Genomic DNA, 25,366 nt, shown 5'->3' with positions numbered 1-25,366 from the left:
TTTGGTAATTCAGGGGAAAAACACATGGTGGCAAGTCACCTACCACTCAACCAGCAGCATGGCAGCCTGCTAAACTAATCCTAGGGCTGGAGCAAAGGGCAACTGAATCAGGGTAGGATAAAAGCAGCAGAGTGCTGCTCAAGGCATTAAAAGATGCTGCTTCTCTAGAGGTCCTGGCACCTTCAGAGTGACATTAGCAACAGTTCCCTAAAGGAACTAGCAAGCATTACTCACTTGATTTAAACCACATAAGCAAGGGCCTTAGAATGTCTGCAGCAATGCTGACATTTTGCCACTGCTTTATATCATGCCATGCACTCCAGAAGGTTATCTGTGTATTTTTAAGACATGTCTTTTCTAGCGCACAGTAATAGACGTCACATAAGTATATGCCTATGAAGGCATCTGCATACATCTGCAAAGGTTTCACTACATTCCCAATTTGCAAGTCCAAGTGAAGTTTATTGTACTTAGCAACCAGCCACCATACAGCTTCACATAGATGTGTTACATTCATTTGCAATCATTACAGCCATCACAGAAGTGAAGAGTCAACATTTGAAGCCAGCTCCTGGGTTCTTGCCTATCTTCCCGGAGGTATCATTTGCAAATTAAATGCGTGGGCAGACACATACTCTGTGGCAAAGCACAACACTACTAGTACATTACAAGAATGCCTGAACAGCTACCAATAATAAATAGATGACATCACTGGAACACTTAGCGTGTATGTTGCCAATGCATTACTGCAAGCTAAATATAATTATATGAAATCCCCCACCCACCCACTGCAAAAAAACACCCTAATCCTGCAATGTTATGTTGAAATCCTTTCACCTCATTTAAGCAGAGTTTCTTTCATGAGCCATGAGTGACCACATTGCCATATACTCATACTGGAAATATGACAAGATGTTAAAGACAGACTATAAATGTGCTTCAGCTACTACTATTCCAAAACTCAGAGGGCTCACAAAAATAATCGATCAGAAAAATGATCTCCCCTATATGTTGGCACAAATTATCACCTGTAAATTGATCTACATTACCTGAAGCCATTCTGAGAATTGAACAAATTAGATCCGGATACTGACAAATGCCAAGGGGACAAAGCCTGCAAGAACCAATGTTCGGGCCTCCACAACATTTGCATCACACCGAAAATGCGATAACATGTAAAGACCTTCATTTGAGCAGCATGTGGAATCAAGTGCCAGTTGGCTAAGGCTTCAACTATTGCCTAATTATCACTTGGGAAAGAAAAAAACAGCCGATCAGGATTGCTGCAGCACCTGTCACTAGTACAATCTACTGCTAGTTAAATTCAAATTTATTAACAGAGCCATGCACACTTTCTTCTCCAGCAAAATCTGCAGTAGTGACCTGTATATATAAGGAACACACACAAAACATAGAAGGAATCCCAAATCTAAGTGAGAAAGAACCACAAATGACAACACTACGTCTTCCTTGTCGCCCCTTATTCCTGCAACTCCCAGGACAGCTTCATCTCTCCCCCCTTTCAAATCCCTCCCGTAAACCCAATTTTTCCATGACGTCTTTAGCCACAACTCCCCCATCCTCATCCCCAATGAAACTAAGCCTAAGTATGTGGAATTGAACTGAATAGATATTCTTTCTTAGTTTATCCTCAGATCTCTCTTTTTCTAAACCTTTCCTTCTGTTCAATTTTAGATAGTGGCCCCCTTCTTCATGTTTTTACTCTGCAAAACTCTGTGCACATTGATGCCGCTCCATTTATATAACCTTCCCTGGAATCAGGGTTTTATCTGGAAGCCACAAACCTGCTGCAAGTGTTACAAATATTGGCTAAATGATTGCCTAGTAGGGCAGGCTTGTAAACAGCTATTTGCCTGGATGCTTGGAGCACATGAGAATAGACTCCATGTGCCTTGGGAAGTGGTGGGGTTGGGTGGGAAGGCTGTAGCACAGGGGTAGAGCACAAACTTTGCATGCAACCCCAGAAAGTCCACACAGGGTTGGGAGATCCCTGTCTGACATCCTAGAGAGCTGCTGCCAGAGTTGGCAATACTGAGTTAAATAGACTAATAGTCTAATTTAGTATAAGGAAACTTCCTATGTCCCTCTTTACCTTTGAACAAGCAGAGTGTCTTTTGTACATTGGGAAAAGTTAGTTCTTCTACTCCCATCTCCCATTCAGGCTATCTATATACTAAACTATTATTTAGTTTACTAGAGTTTTATCTTGCCCTTCCTCCAAAGATCTCAGGGTGGTATAAACTGTCCTTTCCCACACCTTCAACCCTTTTTTATTATTCATAGCAACCCTGTAGGGTAGTTAGGCTGAGAGAGAGAAAGACAGACAGATTCTGGCCCAAAGTCACTGAGTAAACTTGAAGGCCTTAGAAGGGAAGATGAAAATAAGGACAGGAAAAGCACACCAGGAATAGAGTGGAGAATGAGGACTAATGTAAGAACCAGAAGGGAAAATCCGGGGGGGGGGGGGGGAAGCATAGGGAAACTTGTAATCATATGGTATAGCAACTCTACTGAAGTTAAATGGGTCAGGGTCTGGTTAGTGCCTTGACGGGGCCAACATGGAAAACCCACATATAGTGCCTTGAGTTCCATGGAAGAAAAATAGGATATCAAATGTAAAATAATAAATATATGGAGTTAGTTTGTGATCTACACAGCAGAACTATGCAATGCTTCCATTGCAGTCTTGAAGAAAAAAACCCTTGGACTTCCCATATCAACCTAGAAATCGTTAAAGTTTAAAGCCTTCTGAAAACACATATGTAGAGTGCCCATATGTGCTGGCACGCACATTCGGAGAGAAAAGGCAAGACAGTGCTTACTAGGATACACTTTCCTGGTTCCAGACTCCAAACAGAGTTCTCAGTGTTGATCTTGTGGGTAAGGGTGCCTTCCATGAGCACGCGATGTCCACTTCCCTCCACCACTGCCACGTGAATTGAACTACTGCCAATGTTCACAGAAACCTGATAAGACAAAGACAAGCAAATTAGCAAGGCCATTCCACCCCTCACTGTTCTGTCTTGGGTAAAGAAAGAGGACTGGAAAACAATCACAATGCAAGACAGAGGAAAGCAACAATGTATATTTTCTCTCTCTCTCTCTCTTTCTGTACACACACACACACATAAACACAAAAACAACATTTGTTATCTCACCAGTTTGCAATAAAGCTCCTATGGCAACTTCCAAAAAATAAAAGTAAACACAAGTTTCAATGGCTGTGTTAACACACAATGATAAGGCAGAATCCCAGAGAATCCTGCCTTACTGTAAGTGAGCTTATAGTGCATGTTGATGCAGACTATCTGTTCACTCCCCCATTTGCTCTTTCCAACCGTGGGATTGTCTGAATTGTGATTCCTAGCTTGTTGCATTCCTTAAAAATCAGGAGCGCAAAACAGGGTTTGTTCTTGGTTTATGAATCCTGGCTTGTAAGGGGCAAAACAAGTCTGGAATCTCAGTTCAGATGAAACACTAAGCTTTTTATTTAATAGAAGTAGTGAAGTAGGGATTTTCACCATCCTTTCCAGATACAGAGCAGCCCTGATCAAGGGACAAACATTGTTTTCTGAACGTTATTCCTGGCCCTTCACACACACCAATGAAATTCTTATGTTCACAACACACCAAATGGAAGGTAAATTCAAAGAAACCCCTGAAAAGTTTTTTTTTTCATGGCTACAAGCTTCAGATGCAGAGGTTCTACGATATTCACTGCAAGCTATAAATCTGTCATTATTTATATCTACAGAATGTGTCAGGTTGTGAGTGGGGAAAGGGATGGCATCATTTCAGTGGGAGAAGGGAGAAGTTTGTATGCCTGATGTAGGACACCCATTTTTACAGTTGCAGTTTCTAAAGCCAAGTCTAAGTTTAGTTAAGTGGAAAATCAAAACAAGTAAACAGGATTCTGTTCTTTGATACAGCACATTGTGGAGGAGGAGGGAGAGGAGAAACGTTTTATTGCAAGCAACTCTCTCCGTGGGGAGACCGGCTTCCTAGCACACAACAGCAGTGCTAACCATATGGCAGATACAGTCAGGTATGTGATGCAGGTGATGTGCTGATTGTCAAGGGAGGCAAAGACCCATCCATGTGTTAAGCAGCAACGTTAGAGATATTGTAATTTCTGTTTTTCTAGACATAGAATTGAAGGCAGGGGCACAAGGAGAAAACAGAGTGATTAACGCTTGAATGCCATATCTGAGCTGAGTTCACACAACACGCTAATCCAACATGGGTTATTGTGCTGTCTGAATGTGGCACATTTTCCACAAGGTGGGTTATTGTATTGTCTGACTGCAGCACATTGCCTGCAGTCTGGTTTATTTTTCTTGAACAATCCACCTTGAGAACCCATGGGTTGTTGTTGGGTTGTTCAGGGTGAGTAACAAGCCACACAGCATGGTTAATGAGCAACCATGCATTCAGCGCTGTGCTGAGACAACACAAAACTGCGGAAAAAGCACTGCGTTCAGATAACATGATAACCCAACCTAGGGAAAAACCAGTATGTTCAGTCAACACAACCCACCCTATGGAAAACATGCTGTGTTCAGACAACACGATAACCCATGGTTCAAAAACAACAATGCACACTGTGTGGGCTAGCATGTTGTGTGAACCCAGTCATTCATCTTGGGGGGGAAACCAGGCATTTAAAAATCAGAAGAGAGATTATTCGGCAGTAGACTGTCCTACACATTTCCCCAGATTTTGGTTATGAGGTTCTCACTTGAAATGTTTAAGCATTATCCATTACTTAGGTGACTTTTACAGTGCAATCCTACATATATCTACTCAAAAATAGGCCCCACAGAGTTCAATGGAATTCACTCCTAGCTATGTCCCTATAAGGTGACTCATCTTCTCAGAATAAGAAGTAAACAGAGGGGAAGGTACTTTAATAAGAATCTGTGCTAACTGCATTTGATAAATGCAAAGAATTAAAAAAAAAAAGCACTTTTAATAGATAAGGTGCAGAACAAGTGAAGACCTAGTGCTACAATAGAGGGCCAAAGCAGGAAATAGAAAACTAGACTACTCATCTATAACATAGTACTAACAAAAATAATCTTAGAAGAGACATCCCTCATTATGTCTCACATGAGAAGGAATGCATTGTCTAAGAAGGTGCCTGCTACAACAATAACAGAATGCTTTCTTCAGAACCAATACTTTATTCAAATAGGAGGGGGGAATCAATCAATGAATTAAAACCAATTATGATTTCAGATTTATAAGATATAAGTTGTCAAAGAAGTTGAAAAAATTCAAAAAGCCCTGAAGAATAGAAGGAGGAGAAGATATTGGGTAAGAATGGGTGATGGGTACAGATGTTATTATTTCCTTGTATTTTACATTGCCTTCTAATTCATAGCTAAGGTCCCTCCCTAAGGTCCCTCCATCTGCCAGCACCTTGTGTATATACTCAGAAGATGAAGAGTCCAAGACTATTAACCTGGATTGGGGAGTGGGAGAACATACAGCTTTGATACACAGCAAGTTCACAACCTGGACACCATTTCCTCAGCTGATCAATTAATTGCCGAGAAATCACAGAGGATGAAGGAGAATGCAGTTATAGTCCCTTCTACCTCACTCTAATGTCATTCATGACACACATCTGGACTGGGGGAGGGGAAGCAAACACTGCATTAAAAAAAAAAGACTACAAATGTCAAATATTCTGATTGTGGCATAGGTCTCACTACAGCTACAACCAAGTCAGACAAATTGAGGATTTGCTCCAACTGTGCAGGAGTCACGGCTTCTCAAAATGCAAGCTCAGATGTTGAAGCATCAACAGAGAAGATTCCACGGGCTCCGGAGAGCTCAGAATTTAGCCCAAAACTGACTTGCCTTTCAACCTCAATTTCTTCACACAGAGACTCTTCCACAAATACCTACAGAAAGCACAGAAACAAGTCAACAAAATATTCTCCCAGAGGAGAAATGCACATGCATGCTATGAGCAAGATGGCCATGGTTTCTACTTCCAGGCTTTAACAGAACGTAGACAACCGGTTAGCAAGATTAAAATACAAAAGAGGAAACCCCAATTACTGGTTGGTGTTCTATTCTATGAAACAAAAAGACCAACCATTATTGAAATGGTTAATTATATTAAATTAATTTAGCTTGGGTACCATGTATTAGTAAAAAAAAAAGAAAAAAAGAACAGTGTAAGCTTGTTCTGTTTTCTGATTACAAAGATTAGCCTTTCGTTCAGTGAAACTGGGCTGCTGGCTGGCAGATGGATTTATATTCAGGGAAACAAAGTAAAATGAGATAGAAAATAACATGAAGTGACTACAACAGTCATCATCAAACTGTAGCTTTCAGGGATAGTAGGCGTACTCACTGCTCATGCAGGGCTGCTCATTAAAAAAAAAGGATTGCGGGTGAAAAATAAAGCACAAGCCACACCTGATTTAAAGCTGCCTACTTTTCAGTAAGCTAACTGAACCCTGCCTGTTTTTTACCTATGTCTCCCTGAACTCTTTAAAGCAGGAATGGAGAATGTGTGGCCCTCCAGATGTTGCTGGACTAGAGATGTGAAGGTCTGGGGGGAAATGGAAAAATTCAGGGGTGAAAATCCACCAGTTTTGGGTTTGTTTGGTTTTTTACAGGGACTTCTTTGTGCTCCCACCCCAAATGGAACAATTTTGGATTATGTAGTAGTTTCTTTAAGAATGATGAATACAATGTGTAAAGCAGGGTATGCCTATACTGCTACCCAGCCTTTACGCCTGCAAAATGAAATGTAAAAACTTCGTAACTGGAAGGGTTTCATAGGAAGAGTAGGGGTGTAATATTCCTGGAAATTTTGAGGCCGTGGTAGGGGTGGTAGGGAGGAGAAAGGTGTTTTTTTTTAATTCCCTCTGTAAGATTCCCAGCATAGTTATATCTTTGATTCCTCATTAAAATTATTGATTTAATGTATATTTTACTGACGGACATTTTGGGATATTCCAAGTCATGCTCAAATTCCCAACATGTGACATTTATTAATTTAAGGAATTTCTCACTAGCTTTTCATTGTCAAATAATCCCAAAGCGTGGTACAGACAATAAAACACACTAAAACTGACAATAAGCATATATAATCAAACAGAAGGGAACAGTATAATAACTGTAGTCACACTATATGTGAAGTGCGCCAGTATCAATTAATGCCCTGCAACAACAGAAATGTTCTGACATAACACAGAACTGTGTAAGTTGAAGCTGATGTATAGAACCTAATGTGCTCAATTCAGCTGCCCTGAATAAACAGAGGGGAAGAAAAACAAGCCATTTTCCAGATTGGAACACACACACACACACACACACACACCACACCCCTCTTGTTTTAACAGCTTCTCTGATAGCAGGAAGTAAAAATATGCCTCCATTCTAACCACTTCAGTCAGTACGTCCGCCTGTGTACATCTCCTCAACCTCCCCCTCACTAATAGGGCTGCAGTAGAGATCTGCCTCTCTCAGACTGACAAAATAAATTACATCATTCTCCCATCCAGGAAAAAAAAAGCCAAAAGAAACAGAGCATGGAGAAAAGGGAAAATGGGGTGGGTAGTTACCATCACTTGGGAGCCCTTTATAGGTACATGCTATTAAGCAAACCATCTCTATCAGGGAAATCACGTTTCCTTCTCAGCAGCCATCAACCTAAACATAAACATGTTTGGCTTTCCCATTGCAAGCTGATCACACAAGGCTTATTGATATCCCTCAGAGGAGAAGCTAGAATCATAGAATAGTAGAGTCGGAAGGGGCTTATAAGGCCATTGAGTCCAACCCCAATACTACCTGAGAGCAAAGGTAGTATTGTATTAGATGAGGCAGGGTTGACTCTAGCTAACTCCTATTTCATTGTGACCCAGGAAAGCCATGTGGTGCCAAATGGATGCCCATCATTTCCACATGATTTAACAACAGACACTACCCTGGCTAAAAAAAAAACAAAGGTGGCCATGCTAATCCATGAAAAAGAAATCCGAAATCCACAGAAGGGTAATACCTTTATTAGGACCAACTGAAATTCCACAAAATTGTGCAAGCTTCACAAAAAATCTTCAAATCAGCATCAAATAAATTTTGGGAGGGGGGCTTATGGAACTGGTATTCTTGTCCATATGTGGTGGCTATGTCCTTTTGTAGTGGCATTTTGGGACAAAGTCTTTGATGAAATTAACAATATGAACAAACAAAACATCACTAAGTCTCCAGTTCTTGCAATTCTGGGTATTTTCCCAAAGGATTTAAAGTCTATAATGCAGAAAGATGTTACTTTTACACATTTTAGCAGCAGCAAGAGCAACAATTGCAAGCCAGTGGAAAAGATAAGTGGACTTTCTTATCAAGGTTTGGTTTCACAGGCTTTGGGATCACTTATTAATGGACAAGCTTGTCCATTATGAAAATTGTTAAAGGTCATGCAAACCACGAAACATTGTATGCAATGTCCAATTTTTAGTATGTTGATCATATGTCCTAGACCCAAGACCCTGCAGATCATTATAAGATTTTGCTGACCTACTAAGAGAAAATAATTTCAGCTTGACGGTTTTGCAATTCTGTGTTCTATGCATCATAACTGAATTAGGATGTGTTTGTTTATTTTAACAATATAAAAATAAAGCCTTTCTTAATTGTGCAAGCTTTTGAGTTCTCCTGAACTTGAAAGCTTACACAATTTTGTGTGAGTTTGGTTGGTCCTAATAAATGTATTACCTAACTGAGGATTCTGGATTTTTATTCTGGCTTAAATTCACCCTGCAAGCACGCTTTGCTTGTGGAAGAAGCATCATCTTCAGCAAGCAACAATTAAAAATACTCCACACTTCACAAGGCAGAGTCCCAGGGAACACAGTAGAAAAGGAATCCTGGTAAATAACATCCCCCAGGAAAATCCAGATTGAAATCAATGTGGTTGTTTACACAATAAAGAGTCAACAATGCAGAGATGACAATCACCAGAAGAAACATTTGCTCATTATCTTGGGCCATTGATAGGCCACTGTGGTTTTGTAGGGAAGGAACCCCCACTCAGCAAAGATAATAATTCTACTTTTCAAAAAAGGAAAATGGGAACCTGGCCAGAAGACAGTGACTTTCAGTTCACTTTTCCCATTCGAGGGATGAATCCGAGTAAACAAGACAGAAACCAAAGTAAGTTATTGGAAGGCTGCCCCAGGATAAGTGTAATGCTTATGAATGAAGAAAAAAAATGTAGCTAGTCATAAACGTAGTAGCCTCCCTCATTACATTTTGGGAGCATTCCAAACTTCAGACTAGCCTTTGTCAACTTGTCTAGCAACAGCCTTTTCTCCCCAACCACTGTGTGTGTGTGTGTGTGTGTTCAACATCCTCCCTATGAGCAGTTCTTATGAACTCAACAGCTTGCTGACTTCTTTGTGACACGACCCTAAAAGGGCATTATCCTAGTGTTACTTGAGGATCACAGGAAGCCTGTCTTACACCGTCAGTCTGCTTGTCCCTCTAGCCCAGAACTTTCTACTTTAACTGGCAGCAGCTCTCCACGGTTTTCGGTAGAGGTCTTTGCCATCACCTGTTACCTCATCCTTCTAACTGATCTGGCTGACTGCCTTCCCCTATATCAGGGGTAAGCAACATGGCTGTGTGCCTACCTGTGTGCCCTTGGACACCTTTCTTTGTGCCCTGCCCCTCTCACTTTTTATTTTATTTCTTACTGCCAGCTGGGATTCCTTCAAAGCAAAGTGAGGTCCTCTAGCTGCTCCCATCTTCTTTTCCAATGAATGCCTCTGTGCCACACATAGGGCTCAAAGACAGTCTTAGCAAATGAAGATGGCAGGTGACTGCAGACCGACGCTTTTATCTGCAGTGAGCAAAGGACAGGCATTGCAAATATGCTCATGGCTCCAAAAAATTGCCTACCCCTTTCCTATAGATACCCAGTTGACCCTTGAGATGTTCTGAGGATGCCGTGTTGACCATTCCATGAACAATAGTGAAGCCAGGTAATGGCACGTAAGCGGGCCTTTTCAGTATTGGCACCCACCCTCTGAGACACCCTCCCACGCATTGTTTGAGAGGAAGAAACTGCAGCGAGCTTTAAAAGCCTCTTGAAGGCATATTTGTTTCCACAGCCTTCCCCTGACGTGTAACAGATTATGTCACTGCTCCATTTTATTCTTGCTTTATTACTGCCTTTTGTAATGTTTATATTTACTTATTATTGTATATTATTCTTGCACTGCTTTAATCCCGGTTTTATACTGGATTATATAAAATCATGAACAGCTTAAAGATTTTAGGTTAGTAAGCAGCATAAAAGTAATGTAAACAAACTGGAAATGCCAGGGACTGAACCTGGAGCATTCTACGTTCAAGTTATGTCCTCTACCCCTGAGCTCCCGTCCCTTCTCTACTTTCGGATCTCTAGGTGCAACTTTATTTAGCACGATTGTGACGAGGGCAAGGTCGAGGGTGGAAACGGTGGGAAAGTGCACTATATTCTGCCGACAGGTGAAGAGCAGAGTTTTGAAGAGCCCAGTTAAGTGTCTGAGACGACCCTGCAGGGTGAGAAGCGGCCAGCTACAGCGGCTTTCTGCAGGCCTCCCAGCTAAGCTACCGCGAAAGACGAACTCTTGCTGCAATGTGCTGCAGTTGAAAGGCAATTAAGTGTGGCCCTCTGCTGGACGCTCTGAAACGATGTCTGAAATGTCACAGGACAGCGTCGGCAGCAAGGCAGGAGGTGAAGACAGAGTGCCCAGAAGAATGACGGAGGCAAGATATTGGGGAAGGAGGAGAGCTTATCGCCCACGCGGGCACTTTGATTACCTACCTGCCTGCCTTTCAGAATGTGTGCAGGCACCGGGACTTTAATCTCCAGGTCGCTGTAGTCTTGGGACCAGGTGTAATTCTCTCGCACCGCTCCATTGTAACTGTCTGGATTTGCCTGGAACTGCTCCTGTTTCCTAGGGGAACAGAGCAAGAGTCTGAGTATCACATGGAAGAAGACAGAAGATGAGCAGACGACAAACATGCAAAAAGAGGAATGAGGGAATCAGGAAAAGCTTCAAGCCACATCAGCAGAGAGTGTTAGGCCTACAACCATCCATGTGAAGACAACTCCAGAAACAGACAACTCACTCCTACAGTTAACAGGGAAACCAGCATAAAACCATTTTAGTTTCTTTCTCCCACACACACCTGCAGTACTTATGTGGCAGCATGCATCATGATGCTCCATAAGGCTGACAGATCTCCCATGTTCAACTGCCGTGACACCAATGGCATTTGTATTAAAAGGGCCTGAACCTGCTTCACAAGACTTAGCCTGGTGGCCACCCTTCTCTTGCTGAAAGCAACGAACAAGAGAAACCACCCGTGTCAGAAAGGAGTCATCACCACCGTTTTGAGGGGTGCTGTGTCTCATCAGGACTCTCAATCGCATGACACACACACACTGAATCCTGTCTAGCTTTGGGCATGCTCCAGACAAAAGAAAAGGTTAAAAATGACAATGCAAAAAGGGTAGCTGCTGGTCAGTCTTGGTAACATGGAAAACACAATGCTTAAAATTGGAACAAAAGAGGACAATAGATCACAGAGAACCCTGCGAAATCGGTGAGCAGAGGCTGACTTTAAACTCTGCCTTTTTTTAAAAATGACATCTGGATTTGCTTCTACTATGTGAATTTGCTGAACAGGGCGACATATGACCACAGCAACAGAAGATCGGAATGGAATGGCAGACACTCAATGCTGCCCTTTCCAAGTCCCTGGAAATTAGAAGCACATTCTCCTTGGCCTGGTGCCATTCAGTGCCAGGACATAGAAGTAGTCTCAGTTTCCACAGAACAAGCTTCCCCCAACAACTCTGCACCAGCCAACAAGAAGATATCCCGACAATAGCTCTAAGCAAAAGAGTATTTGGACAGACAGTAAACTAGAAGCACAGAAACAGAAGGGGAGCTTTATTTTCTCTTGGGTTGCATCAGATCCAAATGCTACAGCCCTTTTTTTCACATCAAGTCTCAAGAAATACCACGCATTGACACAGCTCAGTATTCAGACATCAAAATACCTTGCAAGTTGTTCTCAATAGCAGAACAGTGTACTCTTGGGGGGGGGGGGGGAACTAACCAAAGCAATCAGAAAAGTTCTCACATAAGAATGTTTCATTTCACCAAAATTCATAACTAAACATATAACCCACGTTTAGAGGAAATTAGCTTAGTTAATTCAAAAGAACTGTGGGTGTTGAACCTCTCAAAAAATAAAAGCCACTTATGTAAATTACACGCGCACAAGATATTTAAAGCAGGGGGTTTCCCTTCATCTCTGTCTACATAGATACAGATATCTGTGTTTATATGTCAGTTCTAAAAGCTGAAACTCAAGACAGGTTAGCATAGATGGTTATAGTAAAATCTGGATCTTATTGAAATCCACGCGTTACTTATTTATTTGGTTCTATTTAAATGCTGCCGTTCATAAAAATCCCAGGGCGAGTAATGACATTAAACCCACAACACTAAAATACAATAAACAAACATATAATAAAACCAGTAAAACAACTAGTAGTGAGATTTTATTGGTGGTGTTGATGACTGTTTCGTCCATGGAATTCTTAAGAGAGGGTTCCCGTCTGGTATTCCATCCAGACGCTGAACAGACCTGTTTACCTTTAGCATGACTTTGGTGCCATGTGCCTTTTCATTATGCCCTACAAGCAGAGATCGGGAATATCAGAAAAATAAATGGGACACAACTATCTCTGAACTTGTAAGTAGGACAGCACATGGTGTACCTTAAAGTATTGTTACTCTGTGGGTCTAGGAAGGTATAAAGCCTAACAAATTAGAAGTATTCAAAGAACCAAAAGTTATTAGCAGAAATATTATGGGTGAAAAAAAAATCCATGTCAAGAGTATCACCCCCGATCGAAACTCTGATTATAATACTGAGATGCAAAAAGGAATCAGAGAAGGAGAAATAGGAAGCCGAATAGAGCATAGCTTCAACTACCCTTAAAATCACTAGATGGCAGCAAGCCTAGGACAATAAATTTAGATGATCACAAGATTACTTAGATACAATGTGAGTGTATTTTGAGATAGTCAGTCATGGGACCAACTAGCGGAGAAATGACTCTTGATTTAATCCGAAACGGCAGTCAGAATCTGGTGCTAGATGAGAGCATTATTGAACTGCTTGGAAATAGTGCCCACAATACTATCAAAATCCAATATGAGTAGAAAATTGCCCAGGAAGTACAACACAGTCTTATCTAATTTCCAAGGAGAGTATTTTTTAGAAAGAGAAAAAACAGCTAAAATGGAAGCTGAAAGGAAAGTTTGGAGGCTAAAATCTGGTCAGAAAGCTGGAGATTACTTCAAACCACTATGATAGAGGCTTTAAAATGTACATTATTTGACATTTTTAGAAGAAAAAAAATGGTTGCCAGCATGGAGGTTATAAAAGACTAGGAGGCTGGCTTCCTTTAAGAAGTGGAATTCTTTTCTGAACGAAAAAAGGTTAGAGGCAATCGAGAACCTGGTAAACTAAATATAATACTATAGTAAGACAAGAGGAAGAAGACAGTGAGAAGAAAATAAATTATAACAATTACCAAACACTCTATTTTATTTCCCCTGCCCTGGTTTTCCCCTTCCCTCCCCACCAGAACACCGACTAGCATTCTATGCCCACTGAGAATGTTCCGTCCAAAGCCTGTGATTTATTTATTTACAATATTTATATACCATTCAACATCCAAAAGATTTCGAAGCAGTGAACAACAGATAGAATAAAAGAATAAAAAGACCATAATTTGCTTTTTTCCTCCCTCCCTCCCAATCCCCTTTCCTTTTGTGCCAAGATTTTTAGATTGTAAGCTTGTGGGCATGGACGGTTTTAAGGATTATTTTTGTAACCCGCCTTGAGAGCCTTCTATGGCTAAAGGGCGGGATAAAAGTGCTATAATAAAAAATAAATAGAAATATTAAAAAATTCTTCAGATCCCTCTCTCTTGTGTGTGGATGGTACCATTTTGGCTACATAAGGACCGACTCTCAGATAATGAGTTAACAATTAGCATATCTATATCTTTATTATAGTAATTATATTACTATAATAATGATTTGATAAACATGCAGCTTCAGCCATTGCCTCCCTGTATAAAATTTCAAAATGTTCTGCTAAAGATAGATCGGAACCTTAGCAACATAGCATTTTCCCCAGTCTAATTCTTCTAACAACAACAGAGAAAGCAGGACACACATTTCTTCACAGGCATTTAAAAGCAACAGTGCAGATGTACCTGCTTGAAGGCTTGGAATCTAATTCAGCTGTCCCCAACCTGGGGTCTTCCAGGTGCATTGGACTACAGCTCCCAAGATACCCAGCCAGCAGGCCCATGGGTCGTGCTGGCTGGGAATGATGGGAGTTACAATCCAACACATCTGGAGGGCACTAGGTTAGAGAACACCTGACAAGTCATTAGGGGGGAAAGAACAGGAAAAATAGAGCATAAAAACAGCTACTGCATCAGTCCACCAGGCAGTCAGCCTTCAGTGAGCATGTTCAGTTGAGTTGCCATTGGACTACTCTTTTTTGGTGGTGGTGGTGGGGCATCGTGACGTCACCAGCCCTTTACACTAGGCCCGCCGCATAAGCCCTTCTCAGGCCAAGCACCACCACCTGAAAACCTGAGGGAGGGTTGAATAAAACCTTTCCCCTAGCTATGAGGGAAACAGGTTTAATATAGGATCTCTCAAAATATACTGTGGGAATTCTCTGGTGTGGGTGTTTAATAATTGTAAGGCAGGTAAATAATGCAAAGCTGACACATGGTATTTTGGTAGCTAACAAAATAATAATAAGTTTACTGTTATTTAAAAGCTTTAAATAAAATTATAATACTTTCAATCCTGCCTAAACTAAACTCTCCACACACCAACCACCTCACTCTCTTCACACCAATCCTAAGTCCCTAGAATCCAAACTCTCCTTACTCTACAACTAAACAACTCTCCTCACACGCACTCCAACTTACATCCCTCACAAATTCCCAACACTCTCCTTATATAGTCCCCACACACACCATAAAACCACACCCACTCAGTTCTAACATTCCACACTTAGCATTACACAGGATAATCAATTGTGGGGTAACGCCACAGGCATCCTCCTGAAGGTTTTCCCCTATCAATTTTGTTGTATTTTGCAATCCTTGGGCTTCCCCTAAGTCTGCTTATACTACCTACTTGTGTGTAGGTGGTACCTTTTTGCCTACGTAAGGATCCATATGGATAATTGAGACTGCTATTAAGATAAATGATATTAAAATGTCCATATGCCTCAGAAGCCAAAAGTCAGCCAGGAAGTCAGTAATATCATTACATGGCATAAGAGGAAAAGTAGCGCCGAAGCAAAAATTAATTAAAAACAAAAACCATAGGACAGGTAAAGTAAGTGGAATTTTTTCACAACAGAGGGAAGTAAACCATAAGGTGGCTTTCCCCACATCTGCCCCAAGGATCTATATTGGTACAGGCTTTATTTAACCCACTCCCAGGGGATTTCAAACTTTACTCCAGCGACTAGAATTATAGGGGACCCAGTATGGGCAGCATACTGTTCCTGTCGTAAATGTTTAACAGCAAACACATCAAGAACAAATTAAATTGTAGGTCATGCTTAAAAATATGTATGCAAATTTTCAGAATAGAGGGGAAAATACAGATGTATCTAGATGTCCACATCTTGTGAGATTTGCTGGAGCCGAACAAAACAAACAATAATCTGCTAGCCTAGGGCTTTCTCTAGAGCAGAGAGGGATGGAGGGGGAGATCATGTACAAAAACGTTTGAGAGAAGAGAGAGAGGGAGAAGCATGCACCTCCCTATTTGACATGCTCCTTCAAGAACTACAAGTCCCAGAGTTCCTTAGTCCTGGTTAGCATTTCCTATGCACAGACAGGATGAGCTACCAGCCAGCAGACAACAGGAGAGAGGAATGAGCACTTCTAACAATCTGGAACACTGAAGTCCCGAGAACAGTGGGAGCCAGGCCTGCTGATAGGAAAACAGGCCCCAGAACATATGTGAACAAAATGAGATAGGCCTCTAGAGTGAATAGAACAGGGGCAGGCAACCTGGTGCCCTCCAGATGTTTTCAACTACAACTCCCATAATTCATGCCCACTGACCATGGTAGCTGGGGCTGATGGGGGCTGTAGTCCAAAACATCTGGAGGGCACCAGGTACAACAAGATCCCCAGGACAGGGAGCAGTGTCTAAATGGCATTTGTCACTTGCTTATAATGACTACAGATGTGTATCATACTGATATTTTTGGTTATAAACACAAATCAGGCAGCCGCAAATGCAAGGAGCTGAAATAAAAGAACCTAAAGAAGCTTTAGGACACCAATCCATCCTCTAGTTTTTCAGATCAGACATGGGAAAGAAAGGATCCCTTGTTACAAGTTAGTACTAGGCCAAGAGATAATGGCCTGGTTCAGACAACATGATAAACCATGCCGCTTAACCACAAAATTGTTTGTTTGTTTGTTTGTTTATTTATTTATTTATTACTTTTTTATACCGCCCAATAGCCAAAGCTCTCTGGGCAGTTCTCAAAAATTATAACCATAATAAAATAATCAATAGTCTAAAAACACAAATACAGTATAAAAAGCACAACAAGGATAAAACCACGCAGCAGAAATTGATATAAGATTAAAATACAGAATTAGAACAGAAAAAATTAAATTTAAGTTAAAATTAAGTGTTAAAATACTGAGAGAATAAAAAAGTCTTCAGCTGGCGACGAAAGGAGTACAGTGTAGGCGCCAGGCGGACCAATGCATTCTGTTAACCATTTTGTGGTTAAGCAGCATGGTTTAGCGTGTTGTTTGAACCAGGCCAATGATGCCTGTACACTACTAAAACTATCTGTAGTCAAGACTGAAGAGCTGGATAATCAAGTTGCAGATTATTCAAGATGGTGAAATCCCAAGCAGATAGTACAGACCTCCAAAAGGCTTTGTCCATACTTGATGACTGGGCAACACAATGACAATTGACTTCAATGTGAAGTGCAAAACCCTAACTTCACATCTATACTGACAACTGGCTTTGAATATCCAGGAAAATTCTCTGTCATAGTGGCAAGTCCTCTAAAAATGTCAACTCTTTGTGCTCCACCAGTGAAAAGGGCAGATTCAATGCTATGAAACGAATTATTAAGCAATGGAATGAAAATAGTAGCAAGTATCTTGCCATTATGGTGCACTTAGAATACCATGGACAATTCTGGATATCCTTTCCCAAAAAAGATTTTGGAGCTTGAAAAGAGCAACTAAAATTATCACAGGATTGAATCGACTTCCCTATAATAAAAAAACGCTGTTCAGTGGAGGCCTTTTAGTTTCAGAGGGTCAATTCAATGGGGGAGAGGGAACACATAACAGAGATGTTTAAACTTATGAACCATTTTAACAATACTGGTTTCCTTTACTTTAGTCAATCCAAAGTTTATTGTACTAGCCAAAGGCCATGACAAATACATCAAAAGAAAGCATTCATACGTTTATACAGTAATACAAATACTCTCATGATATCAAAATGTGAAGGCCATTCACTTAAACTGGTGGGCAGTAGATTAAAGAGCAGACATACACATAATGAGTGAAGACCATCTAACATGGAATTCACTACCACAAAATGTAGTGATGGCCAATACTTTAAGAGCATGTTTGGAGAGAAAAAAGTCCTACAACCAGTCACGCTGGCTGGGGAATGATGCAAGTTGTAGGACTTTTTTCTGTCTAAACATGCATAGGATTGCACCCTAAATTGCTTTTTTTTTAAAGGGCAAGAGGGCCTGGCAACAAAGTGTTGCAGTGTACGGTGCTGATGTTCAGGATTCCAGACACATCATTCTATTCCCCTTCTTCCCTGGTTTCCCATTTCTTCCCTCTTCACCATCCAAAAGTCAGGCATCATTCTGTAGCCACTGAGCATGTTCAGTCTTCATTGGGCTGTTCCCCTCCACCCCTCCAAATTAGGGGAAGTGTTGTTGTTTTTAATGTACTTTCTGCAAACCTTGTTATTTATTTCTTTTTTGTTTGTGGATAGTCTAGGTAGAATGCTTCACTCCCACAATCTCTCCATTGGAAAGAAGTGATGAAGAGTCTGTCTGAGAGAATATGTAAATAATCTGTTGTAGTCGTTAGAAAAGACCTTATGTATTAAATTTCGGGATGCAAATTATGCCCCACATTCATCTTACCATTCCAAAATAATTTATTGCCTCCTTCAACAGTTCTGGATCGAGATAAATATTTACTGCCTTGAGCAAGATAGGCTTTCAACACAGAGGTGATGACAAACGTCACGCAGGATTTTTAAAGCCTTCAAACCTGATCTAACACGAATGTTCGTTTTATTTTAAGGAGCACAGTTTAAGCACATCTTAACAAATGTGGGGCTTTTATCAGAAATGTGGGACTTTAAAATTACAAATGTTAAAAGGGCTATTAATTTATTTGAAAAATCACATTGATCAAGAGAAGTGATTCAAGTTTCCGGTAACTCAAAATTATAGCCTGTACTAGGCAAGTTTTAATCAATACCAAGGGTGCAATATGTTTGTGCTTAGCTATTATTAGCATAACTCTTGTTTTTCAGGTGGGTGACAGAATTAGAGCTGTTTTCGTATAATCTACAAGACCAGACAAATTGACCAGATGAATCATCTTAATGAGGTTGCTGATTAGGAAGATTTCATACACAAATGGGTAAGAGGCTCAACTGTGTCCAAGGTGGCACATGCCTCCCCTCCACTATCAACTCAGTTGATAAAAAAACAACAACCCACCATGGCACTGCAAACTATAAGCATTCCAATATCAGGAGTCAATTCAGTTATAGTGGAGATTTTAAAAAAATACATTTTGATTGCTAAATTAACCTTTGGGTCTCCAAGTCCTTTTGCAAATCCTTTTTCTGGACATTTTTCTCACACACATACTTTCAGTCATTCACACACATAGAGAGAAAAGCTTACTGCAGTTATAGAAGCAAATGAGGGCCAGTGTGACGTACTGGTTATAGTGTTGTACTGGGACTTGGGAGATCCAGGTTCTTGTCCCTACTTGACCATGAAGCTCATTGGGTGACTTTGGGCCAGTCACTGGCTCTCAGTCTAGCCTGCCTAACAGGGTTGTTGTGAAGATAAAATGGAGAAGACGAGGACAATGTAAGGCAGGATATAAATGTATAAATAAATAAATAAATAAATAAATGACACTTCTAACCATGGCCTGTGCAGGACATTAAAGAACACCATTTTAAAGCTTTTAGACTAAAGCATCTAATGTTTAATATCACTGACCATATGTTGACAGATATGAAATGTATTACAAATACTGGTGTAAGCCCTAAGGACATAAAAAGGAGAATACATTCCTAGAACCCAATTTTCCTCCCTTAGGATCGTTTCATCCAAGAAACTGGCAAGGAAAGAACTCTGGGGTGGCCAGGACCATGTCAAGAGACAACGGTCCAAAGTCATTCCTCCCAGCACCTCTTTGCATTGAAGTATCATCATTACACCCCCAGTATATGCTGCTCTCTGCTGCCAGAGATATTTCCCAGCACAAGAAGAAAGTTAATATGCACAATCACTAGGCATGATGCAGGGGATTGGGTGAAGGTGGGGATCATCCTGCCCCCCTGCTTTTTTCTGCAAGGATAAGAAGTCTCTACTGTGGTTAAAAACTTTAGATCAACACTAAACACACACACACAGACCCTGGTTTCCACCATCAATATCACAACTTACTAATAAACATATTGTTACATCAATATTTTGATGAAGGCATTCATTAAATGGAATGACTGGCAAAATAGGTAATTGAATTGACCTCGATTTAATAGTATGAGCCACCTTCCATTGGCATCAGTTCTTCTAACAGCCAACTTCAGCAGCTGATGTTGATCACTGTGGACAGAAAACAGGGCCGTCCGCACACAAAAGGGAGCTTGCTGCATTCTGGGCCAAAAAGGATTGTGCATACATGTCGCTCTCATGTTACTGTGGAATCCTGGCTACATGAGGGCAAAGGGCGAGTGCAAGCCCTCGCTCTCTCCACAACTGTTAAATCTGGCCCAGAAGATTCCCCCACTCTCTCCCTGGTTCAGAAGCCGCATGGGGAAATCTCCCTTGTTGGCACCAAGCCCCTGACAGTCTTACAAGGCAGGGAGCTGATTCCCCCTGCCTTTCAAGGATGACTGAGGATGAGTGCCAGGTCATGCAAATTCCCCCGCTCTCTGCCTGGCTTGGAGGAAGCACGGAGAAATCTCCCTCCCTGGCACCCAGGCTCAGGGATGTGCTGCAATTTGTGGCTGCAGGTCCAGCCTGCACAGTGCAATTCTGAGTGGGGAAGAAGAAATGGGAGGGCTAAAAGACTTGGGTTGGAAGCTCTGCTGCTGGCTGCCAACATTTCGTTTTGTTTTTCAAATGGGTTCTGAAATGGAGAACAGATAAAGAGGGTGCTGAAACCGACTTTACCAAAGTTCTCTCATTGGATCTCTATTTCCATGGAGACAGTTGTTATGGCAGCACAGAACAAACCTGGCTGATTCCAGCTTCCTAAAATGCCTAGAGACTTCAGGAGCCAAAAGGGCTGGAGGACAAACAGAAGAGGAGAACAGGGAAAGTATCTTCTTTACAATGGCCATACAGTCACTCTCTTGATTGTAATGGATTTCAAGAGGATAAACTGGCTGGATGACTTTGGGAGGCTTCAGCTAGTACTGAACACAGCAGTTTGCCTTCCAACAGGACATTAGGAGCACATGGCAACCACACCAGGCCTTTACTACTTGCCTGCACGATCTTTCTGTGGATTTACAAGTTTGAGTTGCTAGTTTTGAACCATAAACCTTGAAATGGCCCATAAGTACAATTTTCTAACACTTGCATGCCGATTCCCTTGGAAATTAAAAAAGAGGTTTAGTCTTATTGGCATATCCACCACTCAAAGGCTCAATTAGGAGGACAGACAGATTGTTTGCAGTCTAGGGTGACCATATCAAAAGAAGGACAGGGCTCCTGTCTAGAAAAGGGAATATCAACAGGTGTTATTTGCATGGATGCAGCACCTGGTGAAATTCCCTCTTCATCACCACAGTTAAAGCTGCAGGATCCCTGCCCTCTTTTGTATCTGGTCAAGAGTCTTACACCGCAGCATCGCCCACAGGACTCCCTTCAAAATGGCAAGGAGAAGGGAGAAGAATGACTTCCACCAGATCTGCAGCAGGTGTCAGCACCCATATCCTCCCCCTCTGTGCTGAGATCCAGGGTACCCAGCTATGAGGTAAAGGGCCATCAGTGGTCACATGCAGCTAAGTGACATGATGTTGTATAGAAAAGTAGAATAGGAGACAACTGAGAACTTTGAGTCACTCTCAGAGGCACACCTGGTTTCTTCTTGGGGCAATCACCGAATCATTGTTAATAGCCTGCTAGTATTACATCCGCACTGGACCCTAAGAAGGAGGCTCATTGCAATTCTAACCACCTGCCATAGATGCTGGTCAGCTAAATAAGAGCAGAGAACTGCAGCAGTGGCCACAAACCCAGTAGTGCAGAAACTGTGGGAGGAGAGGATGGGAAAATGTCACTTTTAAATAAAGGGTTCAGCATTGCTCATACTTAGATGATGGTAGTAGGGATGATGGGTGGGTCTGTGTGTTCTGTCTTGTTCTATTTTTGCCTCTGTGTGTCATGAAGGAGGGGGGAGGTAAAAATGTTAAAAACATAAGCAGCAACAAATCTGATGTTCATTCCTATGAACAGTAATAGCTGTTTGCACCCTCTCACTGCTCCTCCTCACACCCAAGGATCCACAAATGCACTTGCTGGCTCATCATTGGCAAGCGTATCTTTCAACCCGGTGAAAAGTGTCATCAAGGAGAAATGCCATATTTCTCCTGAGTCTGGAGGAAAACGGGGACTCTTCCAGACAGTGTTGCTGAGCCTCGCAGGTGCTTGGAAAGCAGTGAAATTCCTTCCTGCTTTCAGAATATTTCTGAGTCTCAGAACAGAGCTGGAGAGAAGAGCAGGGGCTTCTCCTACCCCAAGTGACCTAGGACTTAGCAGAGTAAGATATCAAACAAGAACCTGCTCCTTCCTGTGCAAGAAGTGGAAAGCACAGTTTCTGCCTGGTTTACTAAGGCTCAGAGCTAAAGCCCAGAGCTGTTGATCCTCCATGATTTCATTCAAGCAGCCTAGGAAAATTTTAAATAAATAAAATCAATTCATGGATAATGCCATGCAAAATCTGGCCCATTACAGACCTCATCAACAGATCTCAAGACCTGTCCAGCCACAACAGGAGTAAGAAGAGAACGTCTCCAAGATTAAGGTTGCAACCTTAGACACACTTGCTAAGCAATAAGCCCCACTGAAAACAGTGGGATGTATTTCTGAAAAACATGAACAGGCTGACATTGTAAATATCCTTTCAGAAAAAAGGGTGGGCCCTAACTGTTCCCTTGCCAAGGATCCCCTAAAAAACATAAATTTACATTATTTATTTTTGCTAGGAAATGGCCAAGTTTCAAGTGAGTATGAAAATTGTATGAGGTGCATCCATGGCCCTTTCATAGACCTTCACCAAACCAGCACGTAGCAAGCATGGCATTTCGCAGAAAGGCACCCTGCACACAAAAACAGATTGGCATTTATTTCAACGGTCAGGCATTCAAATCATCTCTTTGACAGCGGCCTACAGCAAGAGGAGCCCATCAAAGTAATTAACAGTGAGGTCAGAAACGCTGGAATGCAAAAACAAGGGAATGAACTGAGATGGACGATTTTATACGAGATACTTCTATTGACAGATGAGCAGCAATGGAAAGCATCCAATACAGGAGTGGCTCCCCCTAACCCCAAAACTCTATCCAAGACAGAGATCCTGCCAAGTAACAGACATCCAGACTTCCTTATATAAAGCTGTGCATATACCAATCCTGGAAAGGTGCCCACAAAAGTTACTAGTCTACAAACATTTTAATAGCCTGCTGTAGACTGGAAGAGAGGGACATAGAGCTGCATTTCTATGGCTCCGTTCAGAAGACACCTTAAACCACAGCTTTAACCATGGTGGTTAAGCCAGAAAGCTGAGCAGTGTTCAGAAGACACTTTAAACCATAGTTTTAACCATGGTGAATAAGACTTTTTTCCTTTTTTGCCATTATTATTATTATTATTATTATTATTTATTTATTTATATAGCACCATCAATGTACATGGCACTGTACAGAGTAAAACAGTGGTTTAAGGTGTCTTCTGAACACTGCCCAGCTTTCTGGCTTAACCACTGTGGTTAAAGCCATGGTTTAAAGTGTCTTCTGAATGGGGCCTATGTTGAGCACAAAGGTAGTTTCAAGGCTGGATGCAAAGAAGAGACAGAGAGTTCTACCCTCCCTCCATCAGACCACTCAGTCACCTGCATGGATCTCCATTGCCTGCATGCAATTCCTGGTCACCTATGGCCAGAAGGCCGGCATATGCCTACAGCAGTCCTCACACTCCTGAAAGAGACACTTGGGCTTCCTGCACTGCCACAGTCACACTACAAATTTCAGTCTTAGCCTCCCAAGCACAAACTAATTTATTCATCCATTTCTTTGGAATCCTAACTTTCACTGTTTTTTTTAAAAAAAATGTTGTTTCTAGCCCTCATGGGATGAGATAAGTAAGCTTTAAAACATTAGCAAGTGGGAAAGATAAGAGTCCCAAGAGTGTTTTCCAGTGACTTGAGTGAAGACAACATCATCTACCATTCAAAGCCCCATCACCAAAGATCTATCTGCTTTTCCCAATCTGCACCATTTTGAAATTAGGAAAAATATTTAAACTTGTATGGGTGAGTGAACCAGTCCTAAATAAAACTATAGCCAGTATTGCCGATGCAAAATCATTGGAATAATTAGTCCCATCTGCATCAGTTACATTGCTTGGGGTGAACATGAAACATTAATATTTTCAGGTTGCTGAATTTGGGGGTTTGAACTCTAGACAAGATAACCTTGATGTGAAATAATAAAAATTCCCTCTTATGGCATTGCAGCCCCTGGTAGGAATGTGCTTAAGAATGTAGCCTTCAAATCTTTTCTTATTCTTCTCTTACTTTTCATGACCCAATCAACCAAAACACTCCTGTTTATATGTGTCATAGGGCGGGATACAAATGTTTTAAATAAATAAATATCTCTACTGTATGATGCCAGAGCCCACTTTGTTAGATACACAAAGTGGCAACCCAAGTGGAAGGGACAAAGTAGACACCATACAGTTATGTGTCTACTGCAACCTTTTTTTGCTTGACATTTTAGCCCCAACAGTTAAAAGAAAGAAACATTTTTCTTTTCTCTGTATCCAACTATTTAGGTGGCCACTTCATGCTTATCCATAAAAGCTTATAACACAAGTTTGTTTGTCTTTAAGGTAACACAAGATGTGTGTTAGTCTGGTACAGCAAATGCTGTTGCCCCTTTGAAGTCCGAGTAGTCACTTAGAAGAGCAGTGGGTTACAAACTAATATTTATTTCTCCGAGATGAATACACCAGCACCATCTACTGCTGATCAGAGGCAGCAGCAGGGCTAAGGAAACTTGTTCAACCATGAGCCAATAAAGAACAGCATGCAATTCCCTCCTGAATATTCAAAAGATAAAAGCCCCTCTCTCAGAAGAGCACAGGTACCTTTGAAATGGTAGAACATTTTCACCGCAGGGCACTTCCACGAATAATGCTTCAAACTGTTTTATGTGCAACCACGGATGACCAGTAACAGGCTAGACAACGGCAGCCCTACCATTAGGCAGTGTGAGGAAGCAGCCTCAGATAGCAACAGAGGGCAGATGTTGGAGGATAGAGCTGTGTGTGTCATGTGAACTATCTTGCTGCCCTCTGATGTGGTGAAGGATGCTGTGCTGTCACCAGTGTTGAAATATGATTCAGCTGGCAGTCTGGTCAGCTTCTGCACTCTGTATGGGAAGAGGCTCCATCCTGTCTTTTGCCTCAGCCAGGACAAGGTCTTGGTTCAGCACTGAGGCTGGACATCTTGAATGGAATCTCCTCTTCCCCCCACCCCCGTGATTTTCTAGGGTCAGAAGAATAGCTGAAGAAACAAGTGGGATTGAGTTGCACAATTTGGTAACCATTGGCAGAGGTTACCACTGCATACTTAAACTAATACCATGATTAGGTAAAAAGAATATGAAAGTATGTAACTGACTTTTTCATTTGTGATATTATGCAGTGGAAG

At 41.5% G+C, this 25,366-nt stretch overlaps 1 protein-coding gene across 1 annotated transcript in view; it reads right to left on the bottom strand.

Moving 5' to 3' along the window:
* NUDCD3 (NudC domain containing 3) overlaps window positions 1-25,366 on the bottom strand; it is a 61,132-nt gene that overhangs the window by 19,220 nt on the left and 16,546 nt on the right. The window contains exons 3-4 of the mRNA XM_063139586.1: window positions 10,856-10,988; window positions 2,844-2,987 (exon numbers count right to left, since the gene is read on the bottom strand). Of these exons, the coding sequence (XP_062995656.1) occupies window positions 2,844-2,987; window positions 10,856-10,988 (277 nt within the window). The remainder of the gene's footprint in view (window positions 1-2,843; window positions 2,988-10,855; window positions 10,989-25,366) is intronic.

Source organism: Elgaria multicarinata, chromosome 12, assembly GCF_023053635.1.
Source record: "Elgaria multicarinata webbii isolate HBS135686 ecotype San Diego chromosome 12, rElgMul1.1.pri, whole genome shotgun sequence".
Classification (NCBI taxonomy): Eukaryota; Metazoa; Chordata; class Lepidosauria; order Squamata; family Anguidae; genus Elgaria; species Elgaria multicarinata.
Note: the sequence above shows the minus strand (reverse complement) of the source record. Positions and strands in the feature narration are given on the sequence as shown.